The sequence below is a fragment of the Musa acuminata genome, chromosome BXJ1-6 (genome assembly GCF_036884655.1).
Source record: "Musa acuminata AAA Group cultivar baxijiao chromosome BXJ1-6, Cavendish_Baxijiao_AAA, whole genome shotgun sequence".
Classification (NCBI taxonomy): Eukaryota; Viridiplantae; Streptophyta; class Magnoliopsida; order Zingiberales; family Musaceae; genus Musa; species Musa acuminata.
Window position 1 is genome coordinate 4,134,211 of NC_088332.1, and position 25,966 is coordinate 4,160,176.

The 25,966-nt window shown below is 38.4% G+C and overlaps 1 protein-coding gene and 1 long non-coding RNA gene across 5 annotated transcripts; both read left to right on the forward strand.

Annotated features, from left to right (window-relative positions):
- Nucleotides 1-1,230: 1,230 nt before the first annotated feature.
- LOC135675707 (uncharacterized) lies at nucleotides 1,231-8,196 on the forward strand. Its single transcript, XR_010513972.1, has 4 exons — nucleotides 1,231-1,357; nucleotides 1,465-1,520; nucleotides 7,777-7,818; nucleotides 7,908-8,196. It is a non-coding gene; the product is annotated as an uncharacterized LOC135675707 (long non-coding RNA).
- Nucleotides 8,197-10,101: 1,905 nt separating this feature from the next.
- LOC135675708 (crossover junction endonuclease EME1B-like) lies at nucleotides 10,102-25,225 on the forward strand. Of its 4 annotated transcripts, XM_065186135.1 has the most exons (13): nucleotides 10,102-10,587; nucleotides 13,583-13,870; nucleotides 13,974-14,050; nucleotides 15,843-16,025; nucleotides 16,098-16,251; nucleotides 16,353-16,462; nucleotides 16,730-16,905; nucleotides 19,505-19,568; nucleotides 19,664-19,782; nucleotides 22,191-22,280; nucleotides 24,197-24,311; nucleotides 24,383-24,574; nucleotides 24,874-25,225. In XM_065186135.1, exons 1-12 carry the CDS (start codon nucleotides 10,287-10,289, stop codon nucleotides 24,554-24,556), a joined length of 1,851 nt encoding a protein of 616 aa, XP_065042207.1. In that variant the 5' UTR covers nucleotides 10,102-10,286; the 3' UTR covers nucleotides 24,557-24,574; nucleotides 24,874-25,225. The 4 variants fall into 4 exon arrangements, 2 of the variants coding, with proteins under 2 accessions (XP_065042207.1, XP_065042208.1); XR_010513973.1 differs by lacking the exons at nucleotides 24,383-24,574; nucleotides 24,874-25,225 and adding an exon at nucleotides 21,227-21,429 and having other exon boundaries at nucleotides 24,197-24,246; XR_010513974.1 differs by lacking the exons at nucleotides 24,383-24,574; nucleotides 24,874-25,225 and adding an exon at nucleotides 21,260-21,429 and having other exon boundaries at nucleotides 24,197-24,246.
- Nucleotides 25,226-25,966: the final 741 nt, after the last annotated feature.

A 25,966-nucleotide genomic window follows, 5' to 3' on the forward strand; every position in this document is an offset into this window, starting at 1 on the left:
AGCGGACTTAATTAACCGTCAAAAGTTAATATATATTCTACCTTCCTAGTTGTCGTAGTCTTGCTATTGGGCAGAGCCAGTGGGCCCGTTGTGGGGACCGCCGAAACGGCATCATAATGACCATTTGCAAGGCAGGTATTTTTGGCTGCTCAGGTTTCGACGGGTAGGAGAAGATTTCGGCAACTTCAAAATGGGAAGGAAGAGAGAACCCATTTGAAACGCAAGCCAAGCTGTAAGCTTCTGGCTGGGGGAACAAGAAAGCTTGAAATTTTGACCCGCGTCCCCGTCGACTTCACTTGCCCCGGTGGCAGCGAAGGGACGTCTGGATCAGGTCCCGCAAATCAATTAAGAGTCGGGTATCTGCGCGGGTACAGATGATGAACGAGACAAGTAATAATGAAGGAGAAAGCCACGTGGTTTCGCCGCAACACGCTAATTGAGCGGTTCAATTAATTGGGCCGATTCCTTGGACTTTCTGTGAGTTAATTTGACATCGACAATAAATGATAAATATTGCGCCGGTAGATTACTTCTTACGGGATATATATATATATATATATATAACAGTGAATTAAAAAAAAATCTTAAGTTTGAAGAATTTTTAGATGATGCTCCAAGTTTGAATTTTTTTTTTGTAGAATGCCCTAGTTATATAAAAATATATATTTTTTTTATTTTATAATAAAATTTAAAATTAATTTTTTGAATCCATCATCACCATCGTCAATAGTAGACTAATCGTTATCTTTGCCCTATATTATCACACGTAGCTCTCGTCACATCGTCTATAATTCTTGTGCGAGAATCTATCTGGTTGCTTATGGACCTCACGTGAGGACTCATTATGACACTTTTATCATCGACCATGAAGGAACAATAAGGTCTAGTTACTATGCTTTTGTTGCTAATTGAATCCGATAAAATAGGACAAAAGAGGCAACCGATAGGACAGAGGGAGGAGGGCGATGTCGATGGAGGTAGAATGATAAAAAATAAATACTATATAAAATCTTTTTAAATTTTATATATTATCTAAAAAATTCTAAAACTTAAAGAGTTTGTTTCTTAAATTCGTCCTATATATATTATATTCATTTTACGAGTGATAAAAGATTGGCGAATGAGTTAGCTGCCAAGGCCCATTAGGAGAAGCTCCACAATTTACAACTGAGGCCCAGCTTCGCGTCGGTGCGTAAGAACCTTCTGGAGTTACTGGGCCCCGTTAGGGTTCGCCATCCCGTCCCTTATTTATACCCATAGCACCAACCGTCTCCCCTTTTTTCGATTTCGTATCGGACATAAAAAATTGGGGTTCGCTTTCCCTTCCTGTCCGAAGCAGCCATGTCGTCGAAGCAAGGTTAGTCTCTCTATCTTTCTCGTTCTCTCTCTTGTTCTAAGATCCGTGTCGTTTTCTTTGTAATCGCTTCTTGAGGATTTGAATCGATGTCCATGCGATCGTTTCAGGTGGAAAGGTGAAGCCCCTGAAGCAACCTAAATCCGATAAGAAGGAGTACGATGAGGTATGGTGGCTTCTTGATCTGCTCGACTCTCTTGTTCTTGATTCCTCGAGTTCTTATTTAACGGGAAGTGGGCTCTTGGGTTCGATGTTTGTTGCAAATTTGTCTTTCTTTCGTATTGATCTTTCATGTTGGCAATACGGTTTTTCAGTAGGATCATCTCTCTCTCTCTCTCTCTCTCTCTCTCTCTCTCTCTCGCTATCTATCTATCTATTATGATTTCCCTAATCGTTTGATTGATTCCTCGGGTTCTTATACAACGGGAAACTTGGATTTTCTGTCTGTGCTTGAATTGATGTTTGATGCCTAGAAAAGCGTTGCTTCTTAAGTTTCTGCCCTGTTCCCAATAGATTTCTCATAATAATTTGATTGATTCCTTGAGTTTCTGTGTGATAATGTCTTTTGTTGAATCTTGGTGTCTTTTTTCTACAACTTTATCTCTGATGCCAAGAAAACCGTGATATGATTGTTTTCTACTGCTATTCTGCTATTATGACGTGAACGGTCAAACTCTGGGTTGGACGTAGGATTTTAAGCGCTGTACCTTATGGAGATATTATAAGGGTAAAGCAAACGAAGATACTTTGTTTCTTTGTCTCAAAAAAAGGTCCTATTGGCTCTCATTTAATCTTAATTAAGCTTGTTTAGTTGGAGTACCTGAAATCCTTCGACCGCATAAGAACTAGTCAGTTGGTATTGACCCTGTTTGGCGATGCTGCATGTTAGATGTACCTTGGGATGATCGTGGGATTGTGGTATTCATACTTTAGAACTAAGATAAACTTCTGAGCAAATCATCTGAGGTGAGTGTTTAGTGAACTCAGCGAAAGGTTTTGAATTCATTTAGCTTTAAATGTTCTTGTTGTTATGATTCTTTTAACGTGGTTGTTTTGACTCAAGGTGTCTTTGGGTTATTATTGGCTATTAAAAACATGGTTCGTATTACCGGTCCATACCGGTGTACCAATCAGTTATCGGTTTGATATGTACTAAGCTGTACCGATCATATCGACACATGGTACACTAAGGTGTATCGACATACCGCTTATATCGATCCTTTGTTGAATTGGTACATACTATCCGTACCGAGCTGTAACGGACAAATTTCTAAACAAGATGTTGGATGTAATGCTTATGTCTGTCCATTGTCTTTTGGCATGTTCATGCCTTGTACAGCAGGTAGAGGGGCGGCCGAAGGCTAAATAGTCCCATGTTAGTTGGGTTGGTGGCCTCTTTAGGCTTGTAAATAAAGGTTGTGTCATGTGGACACGTGCGAGAGCTTTTCGGTCTGTAATGGACCATTTTACCCTTTGTTGTGCCACTATTCAGAGCTTCTAAAGTCTGTTTGTAATTTGCATTGTCTATGAAGTGTTTTTCGGACATGTTTGCTTGTGGATCCCGATTGAGACGTTCTCTTTAACCCATTCTCTCTTTTGTTGGTCCTAAGGGACAATGGGGGGGGGGCTTCGGGGAGGCTGACCTTTGCGGACGGACGCGCGAGGGTGTCGCACGCCTTAGGCAAAACCAGCTAAGGTCGTGACATTATGGTATCAGAGCGGGAACTCAGAAACACTTGACATGCAAACGTGGGGGACCTAGCGGGGCTGCGTTGAGGGTAGTCAGCACGCGCGACCGTTTGAGGGAAAACGGGCATGGAGATGTAGGGAAAAGAGTCGCTCAGAGGAGCGGGCATCTAACATTGGCATTCAGAGGAATGGCCAACCCTTCGCGCAAAAGGCACCACGAGAACAGGCAAGCTTGGAAGAATGCGGAGCGCACAAAGGTTGGGATGGCTGAGTTTGAGCTACGGCTCAACGTTGGCAACTTGACTTGATGGTGCTCAAGGTAAGCAAGGCGCTTGGCAAAGGATGAGACCATGCAAAGTGGAATGAGTTGCTCAGCGACCGAAAGAGTTATGCAAAGCTCACAGAGGTGAGGGGAATTGCTAACTCGAAGAATTTGGTACTCATGCATGGGCTTGTATGCGGACGATGGAATGTTCGTGGCCATCCCAAGGCGGCCGAGACTCGGCGCCATGGAGCATTGAAACTTTCTCTTCGGCATGCAAAGGATACGTCCGGAAGAGGCTGAAGTGTGCAACGAGTTCAACATGTTGCTAGGCCTTGAGGGGTGCAGCGGTGGCTGTATTGACGTGGAGGCGCAATCTAGCAAGTGCGTTTGCAGGAGGCAAGACATTGCACAGTTTGTTCAGCAGATCGGAGTAGTCCAAGGGGATGATGGTCTCCAAAATGAAGAGAGATGTTGCTCCAACGGGGTAGTTATCCAGGAGGGATAAGTCCCGGCTCTCCAGAGGGAGAATCATGTGAGACGGACCTCACATGTTGAGGAGTACCTCAACAAACAACAACTCCACGAAGCTCGGTGGACTGAGCAGGCGGCGAGGAGTTGTCGCATGATCTCGTCGAGAGAATGCATTGGTGGATGCATTGCGAGATCAAGTGGGGGAGCGACCTAAAACAACTTAAATGAAGGCACACTTAGAGTCGATGTGAAGATCGAACTCAAGGGAGGGTTGACTCGTGGAATGGTGGGCGCGAGGGCCACCATCGACTCAATGCAAAAACGAGGAGCGGAGCAACTTGGGTGTAACTTGGTGAAGTACCCAAGCCGCATGAAGGGAGCCAGCATAGAAGTTGGAACATGGAGCAGAGGCACAGTGCTTTCCTTAGACAGAGGTCAAGGACATAAACTCTTGCAGAGGCAAGAGTAGGATCATGTTGTTTCATGGGTCCTTCTTTCTGACGGAGCGGACTCATCTTGCATGGTGCCAAAGACGAAGGGAGCTTCGCGGCACATGCACCTTAACTCGGAGAAGCATTTGATGGAGGAACTAAGGCGACTCAATTTGCGGAGGCGAAGTTGGGTTCAGAAGGGCCTTAGCACGGGGCAAGAGGACGCAGAGGCGGGTACTCTTGAAGAATATGCCATAGTGTTGCCATTTGAGTTGCTATGAAGGAAGCAGTGCGCAGCGGAGATTGTGCTGGTAGGGGCAGAGGCCCAGGATCCAGACAATGGTGCACAGATTACAGTGAAGTCGGTGGACTTCGAGAGCTACTAGGCGACAGACTGTCCTAGAGCGGTGCTTCATCTAGATGTGACCCGGGAGTGGGTGGATGAAGGTCGATTGTCAGAGGAGCGAACAAAATCGAAGGTGGAAGGGACCCTGCGATGTATTGGCAGAGGCCACACATGGAGGGTTCACAATTCAAGTTTATTCCACAAGGATCAGAATGCAATGGAGATGTCACCAGGAGGCGACATGGTGCAGCGGATCGTGGTGGAATAGTTCGTGGCAATGCGATACACACAATCTGTCCCGTGAGGGATGAGATCATATGGAGGTATGATCGGGAGCTACTGGGAGCTCCGCTTTGGTGAACAACACGACGGCAGGAAGGGCTATGGATTCAAGGAGTGAAGGCCATGGTACCGCAGAGGCGGGTCTTCCGGGCGTGCACCGAATTTTGCATCGGATGAAAACCTTGGTCATCAGCATATGGGGGCTGGGTTCCACCAAGGGAAAAGTTCGAATGCAAGTACTAGTGAGTTCCATGGGAGGGACTTGATCATGCAGAGGTATGATCGAAGCAACTGGAGAGTTGGACTGCTCCAAAGCTCATATTCGCTTAAGGGAGCCCGACAAGTCAGAGGACAAAGTCGAGTAAGCGAACGTTGCTACCAAGGAAGCTAAGGAGAACAGAATCGGTGCAAACTCTACAACGTGATGGCAGAGGCCATGCATGGGAGTTGCAGTCTGTCTTTCCATCGACCAAACGGACTGCTTGGAGAACACAGAGGTGTTGAAGCAGGGGGTCGAAAGGGGCGAGGAAGCGACGATGAGTCGAGAGGGACTTAGCTACCCAAAATCAAGCATCAGTTAGAATGGAGGTGAACTCAGAGGAGTGCCACGGAGACATCTCTACTGATTGTGAAGAAAAGGGATACAGAGGCGAGGCGACGGATAGTAGGGCCATGGGCATGGCAGCGCCATGGTACCGCAGAGGCGGGACTTCCGTGCAAGTCATTGATCCCTTGCTCTCACGGAGGGAGAGCACTTGGTCGTGAAAGGGGCCGAGGAGGTGGAGCATGCAGAGGCAATCTCCAAGTACCGAGACAAGGCTGAAGGGCAGAGGCCAAGAAACTTCGTAAGACCGGTGTCAACAAGTTTCTCATCAAGATAGCCGTAAGTGAAGGACTTCGGGTCATGCAAGAGTGCACGACCAAGGAACGAAGCAGGCAGTACGCGGTGCTATACCTTTGCTACTCAGTGGAGTAGGCGGCGGGGTTGATGGAGAAGACGGTACAATCCCAGAGGCAACCTCATCTATCAGAGAATTACTCCAAGTTGGAGTGAAAACTTCCTGCATTCTAGAAGTTCAATGGCATTGAGAAGGTGAATCACAGTAGCTAACTCAATGCAAGGAGTGCAAACACTTCAAGTGCTTCAGAAGTGTGAGCAAAGAGCAGACGAAGACCAGTAACCAGCTCGATGCATGAAGTACAACCTCGTGGAGGCGGGCGAAGTCAAAGTAACCTTTGCCTTCTCAACTCTTAAGAGAATGGGCGAAACCGAGTACCCCAGTTCTCTTATCTATCTAGCAGAGGAGCTCTGCACAAGTTCAAAGACGCTTCGAAGATAATGGAAGACAATAGTTGTCAAATCCTCATCAACGGTGATCAGTGCTACTGAGAGTAGATTGTCCGCTTCATTTCCCAACGAAATGCCAATGGAAAGCGGAAGTGATGCGAACCTACTTGGATGTGACAACTAACTGAAAGAAGAGTCAATGAGCAGATTTTGTGGAGGAAGGACCCAAAACTTCAGAAGTTTGCGAGACGATGCTCGTTAAAGCTCCAACAAGCATCCACCCAGTTCAAGCAGCATGTGGAATTTTTAAGAGACTGGCGCAGTAAGGATGGTCTTTTCCTTCATTTGGCGGATCCGCAGGAATCAACAAGGATCAACACAACTCAGCTAACCCCACACCAGAGTCAGAGTCATTGGTGAGTTGAAGCAGCATGGCGGATCAAAGATTCGACTACTCAAAAACAGCAGCGGAGTGCAGCTGGGAGCCAGGAGGCGCATTGCAGCTGGAGCGGAAGATTGAAGACTCAGCAAAGGCGAAGAGTTGCAGTGTTCACAAAGGCTTCGACGAGGACGTCGAAGGGATAAGTGGGGGAGAATGTAACGGACAAACTTCTAAACAAGATGTTGGATGTAATGCTTATGTCTGTCCGTTGTCTTTTGGCATGTTCATGCCTTGTACAGCAGGTAGAGAGGCGACCGAAGGCTAAATAGTCCCATGCTAGTTGGGTTGGTGGCCTCTTTAGGCTTGTAAATAAAGGTTGTGTCATGTGGACATGTGCGAGAGCTTTTAATGGACCATTTTACCCTTTGTTGTGCCACTGTTCAGAGCTTGTAAAGTCTGTTTGTAATTTGTATTGTCTATGAAGTGTTTTTCGGACATGTTTGCTTGTGGATCCCGATTGAGGCTTTCTCTTTAACCCGTTCTCTCTTTTGTTGGTCCTAAGGGACAATGGGGGGGCTTCGGGGAGGCTGACCTTTGCGGACGGACGCGCGAGGGTGTCGCACGCCTTAGGCAAAACCAGCTAAGGTCGTGACAGAACGGTACATTTCGGTATGTCAAACATTAATTAAAAACAATACTCTTAACACTAAATTAAGCAAGATTTTGTCTCAGCTTCTTGGATCATGAGGATGGATGATTTCCAACTATAGATATGCTACCAATCACTCCCTCTTAACTTCTTTTCCCGTTTTGCTTTGTTATTCACCACCTGTCACTGGGAGCTCTTGTTACGATTCCCTGGGATTTGTAAATTTTATTTGATCCAATGAATTTGTTAGATTGAATGTGCTTCAGCAAAGACTCTGGATAGGTGCATCCATCTCTTGTTTATTTTTTCCCCTGCTTTTGGGGCAGCAGCAAATCCTATCATACTGATTTGTCTTGTTTATTAGGGCATTCTTTGCTAATTACTATTAAGAGTACATATGTGTTATTGAAGTCTGTGTCTCATCAATTTTGCTGATTTTCATGTCACTTTGAGGTGGAAGTCTTAATTTCCAAAACTTGAATTACAACTAGGAACAAATGTTCAGACGAGGTTGCTTGTTCTTAAATTTGCTGGCCCATTTACTTTGATATTATGCTAGTGTGTGGATTATAGTAATTCTGTGTTGTGTCTGACATTGACATTTTTGGGCTCTTTGCAGACGGATTTAGCAAACCTCCAGAAGAAAAAAGATGAGGAGAAGGTGAAGTTAAATTTTGTATGAGTTGTGGATTATCTTCCTAAATCAGATGAAAATTATTTGAATGGCTAAGTTTTACTTTCTTTAAACAGGCAATGAAGGAGCTCAGGGCCAAGGCATCCCAGAAGGGATCATTTGGGGGTACAGGTCTCAAGAAGAGTGGGAAGAAATAATGTTCTTCCTACTGTACTGCTAATATAATGTTTGTCCACCTTTTCTTGGATTCTGATTCCTATGTGGTGATAAGTAGTACTTAAGATGCTCTATCAGATTCCGAAGCAAGTCGTGATATGAGATTGTACTGTTTGAGTCTCAGCTAGGCCTTGTCCTATGCATCATTTTAAATTATATATTCCCCATCCATGAAGTTGTTGCTGCCAATGCGCTCCTCTTTTTTGCATTTAACCCGATGGTAATGTCAAAAGGATATTGATCTGAATCTGAAAAAGAAACTGATCTACTTTCTAATCTCTAGTAATTTTCATCATTTGCATACAAAAATTTTGCGTGAACCAGTGCGTGCATCAATCAATGCATCTATATGGTGATGGAATTAAGGCTCTCTGTAACCCTCCTTTCTATCTCTTAATCCCTTTCCCTCCTTTCTCCCTGCTCATCTACCTTTTTCACTCTACCTCTTTTGAGGTTTTCTTCTTTCACTATGAAAGTCCTTTATAAAAGAGATAGCCATAATATGTATGTAACTTTAAAGGGTTAATTATATATTATTTTATGTAGTTAGATCTATCTAGTATTCTGATTTTTAAAATTTTAAAAAAATTATATTAAAATCCTTATAGTAGTATTCTGATTTTTAAATTTTAAAAATTTATATTATAATTCTTATAATTATGGAAATAAAATATTTAGTTCTAATTATTCTATCGTTATCGGTTTTATCGATAGAAAAACGAAAATGAAGGATAAAAAGATGATTTCAATGTTTGAGTTATATTTTCGATGGTAGTGGACGACAGCATCGTTGGGGTCACGGGTGACTATCGAGGATGAGGAGGGGACAACAATGATGAGAGGTGAGGCAACGACGTAGATGTCAATGTTTTGTATTTATGTTGGTGTCGCTTTGTATTTGCGTCGGCATTAATGCAAATACCGAATGTTGCATTGCATTTGCGTTGACGTAGCTCGACAATTATATCGACATCGATGTAGATGCGATGAAAGGATCGCTCAATATTTACATTAGCGTTGACGTAGATGTAAAGTTGTGAAATGGTCATTTAATATCTGCATTGGTGCCGACGTAGATGCAAAGCAACATTGCCCTTCCTTGTATTATTATAGGTGTCGACACAGATGCATAACGGTGTTGCTCTTCATTTACATCAATGCCAATGTAAATGTTAAGTGGCCCTTTCATCGTTTTGCATCGGAGCATCGACATCAACGTAGATGTAGAGCATCAACATCTATGTTGCTATCTCATCTCTTGTTATTGTTCTTTCATTTCATCCATAACAACCACTTGTGACCCATAATAACGTCGTTGTTTGTTATCACTGAAAACGTAATTGAGATGTTGAAATTATTTATTTGTCTATCATTTTGTGCTTCCGTCGAAAACGATAAATGGAACTAGATGTTTTATTTTAGATTTTAATGTAAATTTTTAAGTATAGGGACCATGATACTAAAGAAGTCTAACTATAAAGTTAATATGTAATTAGTCTAATTTTAAACCATGACAAATTTTGTTAGATTTTATTGTTTTAAAAGTATATGATCGTTTCTATTTTATCATTAGTTATAGCTATATATCTAAGCTTTTTTTTCCTAAAGAAAATTCATTTTAATATCAAACATATTTACGCTATCATATGATATTTTAATACTTACAATTTACTAATAATGTTATTGTTTTTTTTTATATATTTTATATATCGATTCACATTATTTTTCGAACCCTTTTTGCACCCTAAATTTGACTTATATCCGATCATTTTTATTTTGGCTCGAACCTTAATCCAAGTTGAAAGTAAAATTAGATTCATGTTCATCTTTCAGGTTAAGCGTTTGTTTCTTGATAGTATGATTTAACCTGACCTATCTCCCTCAGCCTAATCTGATTCTGATGCTAAAAGAACAATAGTTCGAAGCATGCTTTGATTTGCCAACCCTATCTGATCCAATCCGACCCATTAATCATAGCTCGGTTTTGGATCAAGAATTGTTGACCAAATGGCGGATCGGTTCGGGTTTAAGCAGTCACAATCCCTGCCCAACTCCGGTTTTCGGATGATCCGACTCGATAGTTCCATTTCTTTGGTAGGTCGGGTCGGGTTTATGTGACCTCGCTACGCCGACCGAACTCCGGTATCTTCATCGATCCGACCCGATAATTTGACGGGGACGAGCTTTTTGACACCATTGTTTCGCGCGATGGAAGCGTCGCCTGACCCTCTCCCAAACCCCAAAGATCCCCAATCTTAGAGCGCGTCCCGATCGCCTTTATGGATCGCCGGCCCCTGCCGCCGCCCGCAGTCGCCGTGGACATTTCGTCCCCTTCTCCCTCGCCGCGTCGTCCCAAGAAGAGGCAGCAGTTGAAACTCGGGGGAAGCGGAGGGCCGCCTCCGACCCTTGTCGTCATCGACGACGACCTAACTCCTCAGAAGGCCGACGCCACCCGCACCCCCTCCTTTGTTGCCGAGACGCCCCTCTCTCCTGGCTTCGCCTTCGATTCTGATCCTTCTGTTGTCAAATGCAGCCTTTCCCGTGCCAAATTCGGAAATGCTTCCTCAGATAAATTCGCCGGTGAGTTCTCCTCTTTCTTTAAATTAAAGACTGATTTTTTAGGTTTGGTTCTGCCTGCCGTCCCTTGTACTGGACGGTTGGGAGTTTGTCTTCCCGGTGGAGGGTGGGGTTTGATCCCTATTCCTTTGGAGAGTGCATTTCCTTTATAGGTGGTTGATTGATTTGATTCTCCTTCCTCAGTTTAAGTGGGATTAAATAGGTGTTGTACCCTGCTTGGGATTTAGGGTGGAATTTGTTTAGTATCTTTATCATTATGTTTATCCTTTTTATCTCCAAAAAATACGGTTTTGGTCAATCTCTTTTGAAGTTTATTTGTAAAGGTATAATCACACGTCTCTTCAAAATTTGCACTTTTTTTTAGTTTACTAGTTGTAGTCACTAAGTCCAAGTCCAATGGTTTGTATTGAGTTTCTCTTATTATGTAAAAGTATTTCTCTTTTTATGAAAAGTAATCAAGTTCCCGAGATAAATAAAAATGGAATAAAGAATGTACTGGCTTGATTTTGAAGCTGCCAACCTTGTATTTTACTTATCCAATGAGTTCTTGAGATTGCTCTGATGCTACTTGTGATTGATTTTGTATGCCACGAAACATTTTATTATTATCAAAATCATGATATTAACATTGGGCCCAAAAACTTACTCTTATAAATTATCTAGACACTGTCATACATGGATCTAAATGTGGGGTACTGATTTGACTCAATATGGATATACTTTTATGTCAAAGCTTATTCAGTAATAAAAATAAATTTTAAATACGTACAATAGCTATGTTGCATTTCATCATTGATAGACATATTGGCACATATCACTCTGGTAGCAGGCTGGCATGTATGGCAACATAAATTTTGATGTATTATATTCTTTGGAAGAGTGTACTTGCTGGTACATTGGCCGTCTGAATTTTATTCAGAGGTAATTAGGAAATGAATGTACAGAGGATTTTTGTCTTTCTCATTGACTAGTTCTGATTTCTCTTGCAACTCTTGTACTTCTCCCATCGGATAGTGGTGTAAAACCTGAATTCAGACAGAAAAGTTTATATAGTCTGCATGATTATATTGGCGTTTTTGGACTCAAAGAATGTTTTGTATGCATTGTCTTCTGTAAATTAAGGTGAATATAGTAAAAACAATTTTTAGACTTCTAGTAATTGTCATCAATCCTTATCAATTAACTTCATCTTGGAAGTGATATTCACATTACAAATAACTCATAATGTGCATCTATGAATTTTAGTAGATAATCTGTATATCTAGCATTGATCTATCATTACAGGATGCAGTACAATGCAGTGTTCTAGAAATTAATATGCCATGCTGCAATGAATAGTTAGTCATAGTTTGTCACTGTAATTTATGTAGGTGTGATGCATCGGCTTCCCGTGTTTACTCCTGGATTTATTGATGGTATGCTTTAGTACATTGACACTGTACCCTGCATTGGTAGGATTCTCATCGACTGAGTTTGTTTCTTCATTTTTTATGCATAAGTACTGAGCCTGTTCGAATGTATTACTATTGGAATGTCTAGAAATTGAGCACCCATCTTGAGTGAGGATTCGCCTTACCGAACTATACTAGTGTACCAACTGGTGTCAATACGGTACATACCGATCCGTATCGACGTATCATGTGTCAATACGGCGGGCCGTACCAATGACATGGAAAAATGGAAGAAAATAGCTCCAATTAAAAAAGAAAAAGAAAAAAAGAAGTTAGATTAGGGTTTTTAAATTGAAAATAAATAAGTTTAATATAATTTTAGCAAAAATAATCTAAATTAGGAAAGAATAATGACACATCTTTTTTAGCCTTTAAGAAGTAGTTTTGTGGTACATTTCGAACCGTTCTTCTGTTGATATTAAATTATCTACAAAGAAATGATTTGAATTATTAGATTATTTTTTAAAAAACATATACTTAAATCAAGTAATCAATCGATGGATATGCCTGGTTCTACCACCAAAAATAATGACAGGACTCCATGAGCGTTGGATTGGGATCCTCGATCTTATGTATCTGTATATCAATTTGATATGTTTGTCGAACCCAATCCTGAGATTGATCCAACGATTTAGTATACTGATACACCGTATGTCATTGATGCATCAATGTGGTGCTGGTCATGGTCTGATTGTTGTGAACCACATGTGCCCAAGGTAGCTCTTGAGGCAAGGACGATTATAGCATGTATTGGTGCGGAGCATAGAGAATGTTAGAATTTTTACTTTCGTCACTGATCTGCTGCTCCGTATCATAAGATCGATTACCATATTGTTGCTCGAAGAAGAATGATCAACTATCACCGTACTGCTGTTAGCTGTTTGAGAGAGTTGAAACTGTGAGAATGAGAGAGAGATGTGAGTGAAAAAGGATTTGAGAGAGTGAAATGAGTTGAAAGAAATATGAGGAAAGGGTTTTTTAAACCTTTTCCCTTGGTTCAAATGATCAAATTGACCATTTAAAATAGGACAATCTTAGCCTGTGATAAGTATCGATCAAGATCCGATCGTTATCGATCGGTACTGACCTTGTATCGCTCGATACGAGGTTATGTAATGTGTATTGCTTGGTACAAGGTGGTCTGCATGGATCTGTCTGTATCGTCCATACTGAGCAATATACCGCGGTATGACAAACCTATTCTTGACTCTTGTATGTGGTGCCTTATATCATTTTAATGATAAGCATGCTTTGGTAATACTTCATTTTCCTTGTCTATTGTTTTCTTGTTTGCTTATTGGTACAGCTGCAGTGCACAAGCATGTTAGTAGTCATTCCTTGGTTGATTTATCATTTTTGTTATTTAACTCATTTCCTTCTTTTTGCTTCAAAGTTTAATTGTGGTTATCAAATGGTAACTACACTTTTTTCACTTTATTTTGATTGTTTGTCCACCAGATTTTTCTGTAAGGCCCTTTTTTTAATTATTGTGCTTGAGACGAATTAGTTGGGACTTACAACTTTGTTGTTGCTGTTGTTCTTGACAGGAATTACTGGGTTGATTTGTTTGGAATCTGATAATGAGTCCGAACTTGGTGCACATTTGGTAAATGTGAGCAAACAAGATACCACTAGTGCTTTTTCTACACCACCCGAGCATGCTGGGACGGATTTAAGATTCCACAGAGCTGTAGATCTAAAAGTTACAGGAGCAGAAAAGGACCATGACACATTATGTTTCCCAATTGATGATGCAGTTTCTGACAGCTACTATAAGAACAATAAAGATATTATACAGGATGGCAGTCATGGAGTGATTGATGACTGCATTGATGGTAACTCATACATATGTCTAACATTCCAAGTTGAAGCTAGGATTATACTATTAGTGTGTCACTTTCTGGTCATTTTGGTTTATAAAGTGAATGTGTTTTCCAGCCACTTCCAGTTTCGTACAGATTGTTGGTGCCAGTCCTCTGCATGGTTGCTGCATGGCTAAAGAAGCTCTTCTGCAGGTGATCCCATGAAAGTTCCATTTTCATCGAGTGTGTGCACAAGCTTCCGGATGTGGTACTAAGTACTTGTCAAAACACCAAATCATCACATCAGATATAGGCATATCTTTTGGAGTTTTTTTGTGAAAGGCCTAATTAAATAATTTTGAAAAGAACTATTTTGAAGTCTTACAATATTTTTTGCTATCCATTTTTTGCTTCTTTTGCTAGTATGGCTAGTCTCTGCACTATTTGATGCAATGTCATGACTCATAGGATAATAGTTTTTGACATGCTGATTAAACTGAGTGCTATTATGTTATGTGCTTTTCCAGACAACTGAAAACTGGTGCTAGTAGTCTCTCTCTCTCTCTCTCTCTCTCTCTCTCTCTCTCGCTCTCGCTCTCTTTGTCTCACTCGTTCCAATTATAATATTTAAAAAATATTTGTACTTCATACTTCCATAAGTTGGTGGGGACTCTTACCACATTATATTGACTAAGTATGTCATATAAAGTATATGATATGACAGATTCCAAAACTGAATTTAGAAAATATTAGTCTTTGTTACCTATTATCTTCTTTATTGTTCTTGTCTATCAGATAATAAGCTGCATTTAAGTCTATTGGAGAGTGAAACTTTTAGTTTAAATTCGAAATTGTGGGTGATGAATTTGAGCTGTTCAATAAACTTCCTGCTGATACGAATTAAAATTTCTTGAAACATATTAGATGATGTCAATATTTTTAGTGCTCCAAAATTGTGCACTTAATGAGGGGATCCATGTCATTCATCTTGTTCAAGCATATCATTGGATATTCTAACTGGAGGGAAAGGAGAAAAAAAACTAAATATCACATTAAAGTATCACTCTTGATCTTCTTATATGATTTGGAATCAAGGAGTTAAATACTGGTACTGGTACTGGAACCAAAAGCCTGTTGGGCTATTCCTTGTACAATGCTCTGTAGTGTATCAGTTGGTACAGGCCAAAATCAATAAATAAAACAAAACAGAGAAGAATTAGGAGAAAAAAAAGCACTTGTACGTTTACCTCGTTACCTGTTGCTGTTGCTACTGCTTCTTCTCCTCCTCTTCTTCTCTCTCCTGTGGGTTTGCTTCCACCACCAATTTGGGAATAGTTTAAAACCACCTGAAAATTGTTGCAATTTGCTGGTGCCTTGAATTAAGTGGTAGGCCCTATCCATTTATCACACCAAATTGGGCTGGTTTGCCTGGCTCGTTTTGGTTTTAGCTGTAAAGTGTGGTATACCGCAACCATGGTTTTGTTTGACTGGTACATAGAACCTGTATCGCATGGTGTACCACTAATTTTATTTTCTTGATTGGAACCAATGAGTATACCTGTTTTTAAGGTTAACAATCACAGTGAGAGTGTAAACAACATTTACTTGTACACTTAGATTGCCCATCAACATTCAAGTAGTAAGATAACTCTTGTGATTAGATTGCCAGCTTTTTTGCCTCTTGCATGTCACTTTTTGTTACTTGGCCATTTTCTGCTCATGATAGTTTATATTAGTTGCTCCTTGCAGATTTATGCCCCTATGATTATTGTTTTTTATTGGTTTTATATTGTTTTCAATAATGACCTCTAAATTTTCTTGGACTAATTTTTCATTCTTCATATATATATATATATATATATATATATATATATATATATATATATATATATGCCGGTATTTGTTTCATACTATTGGACACACTAATTTCTGCTTTTTACAAGTCATTAATCATAAATTATACTTAAGACAGAACAGAGCTGAATGTTTATTATCTGCATTACAGACTGGAAACCACAGTGATGATCAGGATTGCATGTTTGATAAAGAAGATTTCACTGGAGATCAGAACTGCAAAGGTGTCATAGTTGATGCTAGGAAAAACCACAAAACTGAGGCTGATGAAAGAAAAAAGAAACTCAAAGAAGAGAAACGTCATTTACTTGAAGAAAGAAAACGACAGAAACAGGTTAGTTTTGAGTAAATTCATATTGACATTTGAAACAGATAACATAATGTGACTACAGATTTCTGTCTACAGCAAGAGAAATTGAAGAAAGAAGCTTTAAAATCTGAAGCAGCAGAAGCAAAGAAATTGGAGAAGGAAAGGCAAAAATGGGAAAAAGGGAAATTTGCATTAAAGTCTATCTTGGCTGAGATTGATGTTAAAGTTATCGAAAACGGGTCTGTTGGTGGTATGGTAAACATGTCAATTTAATCCTGTAAATAGTCATGTCATTGTTACATTATTAGCTTATTTTCTATTCCTGAACTTTGTTGTCCAAATTTGATGTAGGGCATCTTCTCACTAGGTTTGCAGAGAAAGGTCTATCTTTTCGTGTAACCTCAAATCCGGTTGAAAGATCAATCATGTGGAAAATGAACGTACCTGATCATATTGCAAAGGTAAGGTGTAGATCTTTTAGAGCACACTATCCAACACTCATGCTAATGTGTTACTTTGTTTCAAAGGAGTTACAGGAGAGAAAAGATCAAAAAGATGGTGTGATATAGACTGGGAGAAGAAAATTATTTTTAAAGCATCAATCCTGCATAAAATTTGTTGTACTTTTATTTAGTGGTATAATTTAAACTTGTTAACAATATGTATGTGGCTGCTTTTGTATAAAATTTGTTATTTAAGCACTGACTCTTCTTACAAATAATATGCAGCTTTCCCCTCTTGGATCAGAAGTGCCATACATACTACTTGTGTCTGAGGCAGAGGAATTTTGTGACCTTGTAATCACCGAATCCTTCTTTGACAGCATTCATAGAGTCCAAAGTCAGTACCCAACTTTCACGATATGCTATCTTATTAACAAACTAACGAGTTACATAAAAAAATGGTTAGTCCTGGGTTCTGGCTCATGTTATTTGTTCCTTCCAATTTTACTTTATTCTTGGCTCTTTGATATTTTTGCATCTACAATTCCTTAGTGGTTATTATATGTGTTCCATTTTGGTCATCTCCAAGGGATCAATCTTTGTGGAAATTTAATTTAGAAATGTGTTTTTTAATTCCTAATATTTTCAATATGCATACAAGAAATTATTGAGCATTCTCAGTTTTGTGGTGTTGGTTGGTAATTAATTGAAGCAATGGAGTTATTGTATTATTTGATAGCACTGTTACAAGAACTAATTCTGATGCTGCAGTTGGAATCTAGTAACTTTACTCAAATCTAATTTGATAGTAATTCTGATGCTGCAGTTTGATAGCACTGTTTCAAAATTTCATTCTAAATTTGGGTGGGTCACCTATTGGTCCTCTTGCAGTTTTCTTTTTCTGTCCTGTGTTATTATGAGGATTCTATACCATGTATTTGTCCAATTGTTAGGAATGATAAATAATGATTTTTACAATTTTATTGTGGGATTTTATTTATTTTTGCTGATATGTTGATCCAAGAACTTTATACGAGCTATCTTAAATTAGATATTTTTGCAGGTGAGAGACTATTTAAATTTTGTTATGTACTACCGGACCATGTAATATCTGCATAAAATTTTAGCTAAACATGATACAATAAAATGATTCTAAGAGACTTCTATTAAGCTTCACAATTGTCAGCCCTTGTTAGTATGTAGCCTGGAACAGGAATATTTGTGAGAAGGCCCTAAAATAATATGCCATTATGTTAATATTCTATTGCATTACAGAGGCTACTTTAGTCACATCTATACTAGTTACGTATGAGTAAGCTAGTGTAATCCATCTCTGTCATTTGTTTAAAGAAATATTGGTGATTTATTGCTATATGGTGATATATACATCACTGTCTAGGTTTTTGGTTTGAGTTCCACAATTCTATCAGCTCTATGCATAAAGAGAGTTGTTTTGATGGTTTGTGCCATTCTGGGCATTAATGTCTTGGCCATGTAGTTCCAATCTTGACTAATTTGATTTTAACTACTTTAGCTTGATGACTTGTTTTGTTTTGGTTGTTTGATTATGTAGGTCAAATATAACAATTTGCTTTGAAAAGTCAAAAAGGAATTTTTTCTTCTTTGTGAAGTTAAGTTTTTCTAGACCTGCTGATTTGTTTTGCCAAAGTTGCTGAAACCATCGAAACTAACCTATGCTAACTGAAACTGACAGTAGGAAGGAGTTTTTGTTTAGGATCAAATGATCCTGATTTGTTTTTGGCAGCTGCAACCGGTTTGCACCGACTAGTATCTAGCAGTCCGAGCACATGGATGGCCTGAAAATGTTTGTACCATGCAAAACCACTCGGACCTATTCGTATTAACCACTATCTACTGGTTTTGACATGAATCAGGATGTGAGATGTGGATGGAACTGCTTCCAATCGGTCGGATCTAGTCTTTTTTTAAACTTTGCACATTTAGGTTTTCTAAATTCTCTCATGAGTCATAGACACATGACTCCTATGGAGTGGTCCACGGCACCATAGTGTCACGGACAAACTTTGAAACAGGATGTTTGATGTAATGCTTATATCTGTCCGTGTCTGTTGGCATGTTCATGCCTTGTACAACGTGTAGAGGGGCAGCCGAAGGCTTATAAGTCCCATTTTAGTTGGGTTGGTGGCCTCTTTAGGCTTGTAAATAAAGGTTGTGTCATGTGGACACGTGCGAGAGCTTTTCGGTCTGTAATGGACCATTTTACCCTTTGTTGTGCAACTATTCAGAGCTTGTAAAGTCTGTTTGTAATTTGCATTGTCTATGAAGTGTTTTTCGGACATGTTTGCCTGTGGATCCCGATTGAGGCGTTCTCTTTAACCCGTTCTCTCTTTTGTTGGTCCTAAGGGATAATGGGAGGCTTCGGGGAGGCTGACCTTTGCGGACGGACGTGCGAGGGTGCCGCACGACTTAGGCAAAACCAGCTAAGTCCGTGTCAATAGGCTTGCCCCTCGCTTGTGCCCTGGACTCCACTACCTGTCCACCATCCATCAGACCCATACTCATCCTCTCCCCTCTCCTCTGCATCCACTTCCTCTTTTCTTCCTTCGTCTTCTTCATTCTTTGTGCCTCTTACAGTCAGGTATCCAAGATTGAATTCCTTAGTTCACACAAAATATGCAATATGCATAGCCATATGCCATGACATGAATCATTTTTGAATAATTAAAATATACTTTTTCCATCAACAATTAGTTTTTCTATTAAAATTCTCACTTGCCTGTTGAACAAAATGGCTACTGAACATGGACAGTGTTTGAGTCTTTGAGAAATTGGTGCTTGATATTCTTTTGAGAGCTTAAGCATTCTATGAGTTTCTAATATGTGGAGCTTGTCTATGTTGACATGATTTGAACTTTACTTTTTTGAGCAAATATTTGCTTTTATTTGAGCTTATTCATATTGTTTTTGTTTGTTCCTCTATTTGCTGCAAGTTTTCTCTGATAAGTATCTTTCTTGTCTCCTAAGATTTTTATATCTGACTTTTCAAAGTACTTTTAGCATGATTTTTTGTTTTGTCAGTGAACAGAATCAATACAAAAATCCATCAAATGCTAGCTGTTGGAAATGCCCACCTGTTGAGGAGGTCTGCATCTTTATCAAAATTGTTGCTCCTGAGTTATTCATGAGTTATGTTTGTTTAAATTATTTCACCTTTAGGTATTTGAATTTTTTTTATAGATTTTGTCAAAGTTGACGACTCATTACTCAAACGTGCATTCAAGGCAATGCATAGATGAAGCAGAATTAGCAGAACATGTTGTTGGCTTAACATGTAGCCTTGCCAATTGCCAGTTTAGGTAAGTTTGGGCATTTGTCTCCTAATCTTGAGTTTCAAAAGTACTTATTTGCATTTGTACGCTTGACAATATATATGTTGTTTGAATGGGCTGGCTCGAGTCTCAAAAGTCGGCTTGAGACCTGTCTTCACTGGAATCAAGCTAGAGCTGGATACAGCCTGTTCATTCGGTTAACTTCAATTTGTTCAGGCCAGATATTTGGATTATGGTTTGTCAATAAATATAAGCCTGGCTCTGGCAAAGATTTAAGGCTAAAGATGGTGAAGGATGCTGATATACTTGTAAGCTTATATTGGTTGATTGAAGTAGTTATTAATATTAGTTGGGATATTGAAAACGTGATATCGACATTTGTTAGGCCCTCCAACAAATTTTGAAAATAACACCTAATTTGCCTTTCTACTGCCTCAATCAGCCTTTGATTGCTGCTAGAGTACCAAAAAGATTCTCAAGAAGGCAAGTGAAATTTCATCTTCTGCAATGTATCAGTCGAACAAACTGCTGCTCTGGTACAGGCATATTTTCTTGCCCAAAGTTTGGCATTTGCTGAAATATGATTCAGATAAAAAAAAATTCAAGTGTAGAAGATCCGAATCAAACTTCAATCAGATTATTTTAACCTCTGAACTGACTCTGCAAGTATCAAACTGTAGGCCACCAAGGGCATATATAGGAGTTGCTACAATAGTTCACAAATTTGTTTGAAGAATGAAAGGCTTACCTCCAGCAAGAGATCATGATTCTGGGATTTCTATATATCTTGCCTCCCGTTAATGCAAGAGTTAATTGATATCCTTATGTATAAAAAACTTGAAATTGAAAAGCAGGTGAAGAAGAGTGATACGATTACCCAGGATTTCTAATCTTCCTAGTTTGCTTGTTTAGAAAAAAAGACGAAACATGTTGATTTTACATGGATTACAGGAAATTGAACCACATCATTGTACAAGATAAATATTTAATTCTTGTAATGGTTAAATTGCTAGATGAGCTAAATCGAGTTTGCCACTTTTCTTAATTGGACTTGGATCAATCTATCATTAGACTCAAATCTACTTGGATGATTTTGATTAAACAACTTAAAGAACCCACAATGAGCACTATGAATTTTGGTTATGCCCTTTGGACTGGTCCTAAATTTCAAGGGCCTATATGGGTGATTGTTCTTTTTACCCTTATTATGTAGATATGTGAGTAAGACATATCATTTGGAGTATCTCAGGAGTGTGCTACCAGTATCAGAAAGAAGCAAAATTTCATTTTAGAGGATTATTAACTCTTGGGGCACAATATTTTTATTCAAGCAGCAGCAATTTATTTTGATAAGGTGAAAGCAATGAACAATGGCCTAGACCAATTACCATTTGAGATCTTTGCACAATTTTTCCATAGATTCACAGCATTCTTGAAGCATTACCTTGTCACTCCTCTGCTTTGTATTTAGGTCAATATACAACTTCAGTGCCAATCTTTCCAGGGATTTTGGTCTGCTATAAGTGACCATCAATTTTTTCATATTCCACACTGGAGGTGGATGGACAATTAATTTCTCCTCTAGATGCTGCAAGGTCTTCATCGGTTTCCAAGGATAGAACTCTCTTGACAATCTCTACCGTATTGATGTCAGGAGAATGGATGTCATTCTGGGTATGCACTTATTTAACAGAACAATTAACTAGATTTGATAGTTGGACACCATAATTATCATCATTATAATAAATGTTCAAGTGCAATATTAGGGAAGTTGAATTTCTAGCAAGTATTTCTATCCGAAAAATCAAGATTTCAGTTTCTGCCACATGCCATCAAATTGGCAACAACACATCAATGTGAGTCAACGGCATTACTTGAGCCTCTTGACTGAGCCTGGGAGTCAATGACTCATTCTTGGATTGTGTACATGGGTTTTTATTTTTGAGTTTTGGAGTATAGTTGGATTGGACAATAGTAGGCAATTGTAGATTATATATTAGATATTTTTATCAATATCGTTTTAGCTTTTCTTTAGATTTAATCCTCGGGAGGCATCTATACCAAGAATTGGATAAGTGCTCCTTAAGTGCCATCTCAGTTCCACCTACCAATAACTCCATTTTAAGAAAGGAAAATGTTTTTGAAAGGTAAAAAATATGTAGAACTTAAATTATTCTGGACCTTTTTCAGTTTTTAGGTTAAAAAACAAATATCTTTTTTATAATGACTTGGGTTACACTAATTTGACTAAGCTATTCTAGTAATTAATGATGTACAACTTAATCTTGATTTGTTTGTATCTTGAATTTATGTTTATCTACATATATGCTAGTAGAAATTTGGCATTAGGGATATGCTTATTTTTCTGGTTGATTATCATTTTTCCATATTAAAATTATCTTTAGATTGCCAATGAATTTTCTAATTATATGCAGAAAGAAGTTGACTTGGCTGTCAGTACATGCTAACGGGTCCATTGTTCCAAAGGATTTCATTGACAAGAATCTGACTAAAAAGAGTGTCTGGTATAACATGCTTTATGTACTTTCTATTCAACAAGTAGTTACATACCTGTTAGTTCAATGTCTTTTTATTTATTGCTTTGTAGGAAACAATTTAAGAGTAGCACCCTGTATATTCGTCGTACTAATCCTGTTTCGAAATGTTTAGTATCATAAATCAATTGTTTGCTGTGAGATTGTGTTGTCAAATGGAATACATTTGATTGCAGCCATCATTGTTCTCTTTAGGATTTTAATTCTTTGCTGGAATATGTTATTTTTATTGCATACTCACATTCATATGTGTAGCAATGCGTTACTTTCTTTTTCTGTTCCTGTTTTAATGTAACACTTCTTATATGGCCATTGCCTCGTTGTAAGCCTAGTAACAGAGTTGATTTGGTGAGTTAAATAAACAGAAAGATGTACTTACATATTAAATTAAAATATTAAAAATAATCCCTTATATACTTTTTCAAGTGTGCAAAACTTTGACGTCTAGCTACCTATACCTAAGAATCAATTACAATTCATGGTTTAGATAGTTTGGCTATTTTGGGGTTATGTTTTTCTATTTTTGATACAGTGAAGCGGGACATGAACACAGACATGACATGATATAAGCTTGCTGAAAGGACTAATTTTAGAAAAGGATGTATTTTGTAGAATTTATTCACTTTGTGATCATTATATATATAATTTATAAGAAGCATAACAACCATTCACATAGTTACCTTGGACTGATGAAAAGAAATACTGAATTCTATGTCATATTAAGTTCAAAAATGTGGGTTATACATATTGTCAATCAAGGTTTCAAGTTTCGGTTTGAGACCGATAATGGTTTGTGGCCGGACTGATACATATTGGCGTGCTAAAGAGAAAGAAGTTGCTAAGAGGGGAGGAGGAGCGTAGAGTTGTTGACAGTCAACGTCCTTACTGTTGATGGTAAAAACAACTGTCTAACTGTCAACGACAGGGCTGTTGAGTCAACAGCTGTCCAGATTTTGAAAAAAAAAGTACTTCCGAACCTGGCCAAGTAAAATTCTCCGGTGTGGGTGCATGTAGATATTAATTAGTACATACTGGACCAAGCAGTTCTTGAACCTTGTGAATATTCAATGTCATATAGAAGCCTTATGTAGATGATAGAAGTGACCTACCATGATACTACTGCTAGTGCCGGAACTCTCTGTTAATTGACAATCACCCAGTGATGGGAATTGTAGGATTGTGTAAAAATTAAATTATATTTGACTTTTTCTCTCAATAGAGTTCATAAGGCTAAAAATACATAAATATGTTAAAATGCCTTCAATTTGTTAAAATGATGGAATGGTTTCTTCAATTTGTCTTTTTTTAGATCATGTTTATGCTCTTTAGATAAATATGGACTGTCCACATCTATTCTGACAATTTATCTAATGGTCATGAAATCAAAGTTAGTCGAACAATTAGATCCTGGTTCCTCTGTAGTACTTGATTAATTTTATAATGAACAAATGTTTTACATTATGAGGCCCACTGCCATGGAATGGTTTTACATTGCACTTGAACTTTAGTGGATCTCGACTTATCTATTCACAGTTCAGAAAATAATCTAATATATCCTTTCTGTTGCATTAGCAATAGTTGTTTTTTTAATGTTTATTTGGAACAACTTAAGATTAGTTTAATGTTAGTATTAAAGATGGGTTCTTATGATATGTCCTGTTAATTCATTCCTGCATAATTTTCTTATTTCAGATTTATGTGGTCAAATGATTTGAACTCTTTTCCCTCTCGTTTTGTTCTATATTGAACCAATCTGCAACTAACTTATTTTTGTGGAATAGTACGGTCTTAGCATTGCAATTTTGTTCCTATTCAGATTTTTCTTGTGTACTGCTGCACTGATGTAGCTGGCCGGCTCTAATTTCTGAATTACTTTGCTTTGCCAGGTTGAAAGCACTAATAGCCATTCCCAAAGTGCAACCAAGACATGCTGTTGCCATTTGGAAGAAGTATCCAACTATGAGATCCCTTTTGAATGTATACATGGACCCAAATAAATCGGTTGGTACTACCACTAGGATATAGTAGTTTGATTCAACAAAGCCAAGGCTGACTTTCTCCCATAATGTCAGGTCCATGAAAAGGAGTTCCTGCTTAAGGATTTGATGGTTACGGGGATTGTGGGAACGGAAGACAGGAGGCTAGGTGAGATTTGTTCAAAGAGAGTGTACAGAGTTCTTATGGCACAAACTGGAGGCATAAAAACTGATGATGTCGAGGAAGGAGCCGACTTTTTTCACTGTTGATTCTGCATTCGTATGCCGGTAAAATCTGCTACCATCTCTTTTAGGAATTGTTATAGCAGATGCATCTTTTAGGAATAGTTATTACTCACCTGAGTCAGGAATTGTGTATAAGTTATTCGAGACAGAAAAAAAAAACAATAGGTTGCTTGTTAGATTTTCTTTTTTGATGTTGCTCTTTGTTTTGTTGATATTGGGTGTTCTAAATGTACCAAAAAATTTCGATTAATGAATGGTGGTCAAACTAACTTAGTCTATATTTGTTTTATGATTGCATATAATGGTATAGCATATGATGGTCGAATTTTTTGCTATTGTAGATCAATGTGATGACTTCTTCGAGATGGATCATAGAAGCTATGATGGATATGTTTCTAATTATAAAGAAAAATGAGTGTTTTTAAGTAGGAGATCGAGTGCTACATTTGACTTATACCCGTTTGTTTTATGGAGTGGTTCGTATATTAAATTCAAAGATTCATAATGTGAAGGGCTAGCAATTTCTAGACTCTTAACTCGATGGAGGAATCTGCTGATGCAGCACATAATAATGTGCTGATTCTTTTTTTCCTTGCTTTCTCCGTACCGCCTATATGAATCGGCACGTTTGGACGCTTTTAAATTGTGTTGTAAAGATTTTAGTCGATTTATGATGGTTATATGAGTATGTCATTATTAACTTAGATTTAAATATGAGTTGATTTTTGAAAGGCAAATGGATTAGTATTTGGGTCTAATTAGCATGAGGACTCATGAAAAATTATGTATTTTGAGTATGAATATTGATAGAGGGTGAATATTGATCTTGACATTGTTGTTAGACCCTTGAAGGAGGGCCTCAGTTCCCTAGTGAGGTGGTGAGGATATTGATTGATAAATAAGTTTTGACCTACTTTAATTTCTTTTGGGACTCATTTTAGAAAAATAAATTTGTATGAGCTCACCCGCAAAGTGAGAGTCATAATGCTCGTGTTGATGATGACAAATGATGTTTTATCACTTTTTCACGGATAATTTGACTGTATTAAAGAGGTAGGACGATACATCGTGTTCTAAGTAGTAGTTTGATTGATTGAGTGTACCATTTAAACATTTTATTCGATTACCTGATTCATCGTCATAGATTCATGCAGATTATTACCTTCAATTAATTAATGGCCTTAATCTATCTTATATGAAATAACATTTCTAGTTAAATCGTCCGAAATCATGTTTTCTTTTTCTATTTTTATAGTTTCCAGTTAAATTGATTTTCTTACCATGATATTTTTTTATTATCTTCAGCAATATCTATAGTAGTTACATATAATTATTTATTTCTTTTGACATTTTGCCATCATATTGAACTCAAGAAAGCTAATTTTAGAATCCTTAAGGTCAAGAGAAAATAATAATAATAATAATAAAATCCTC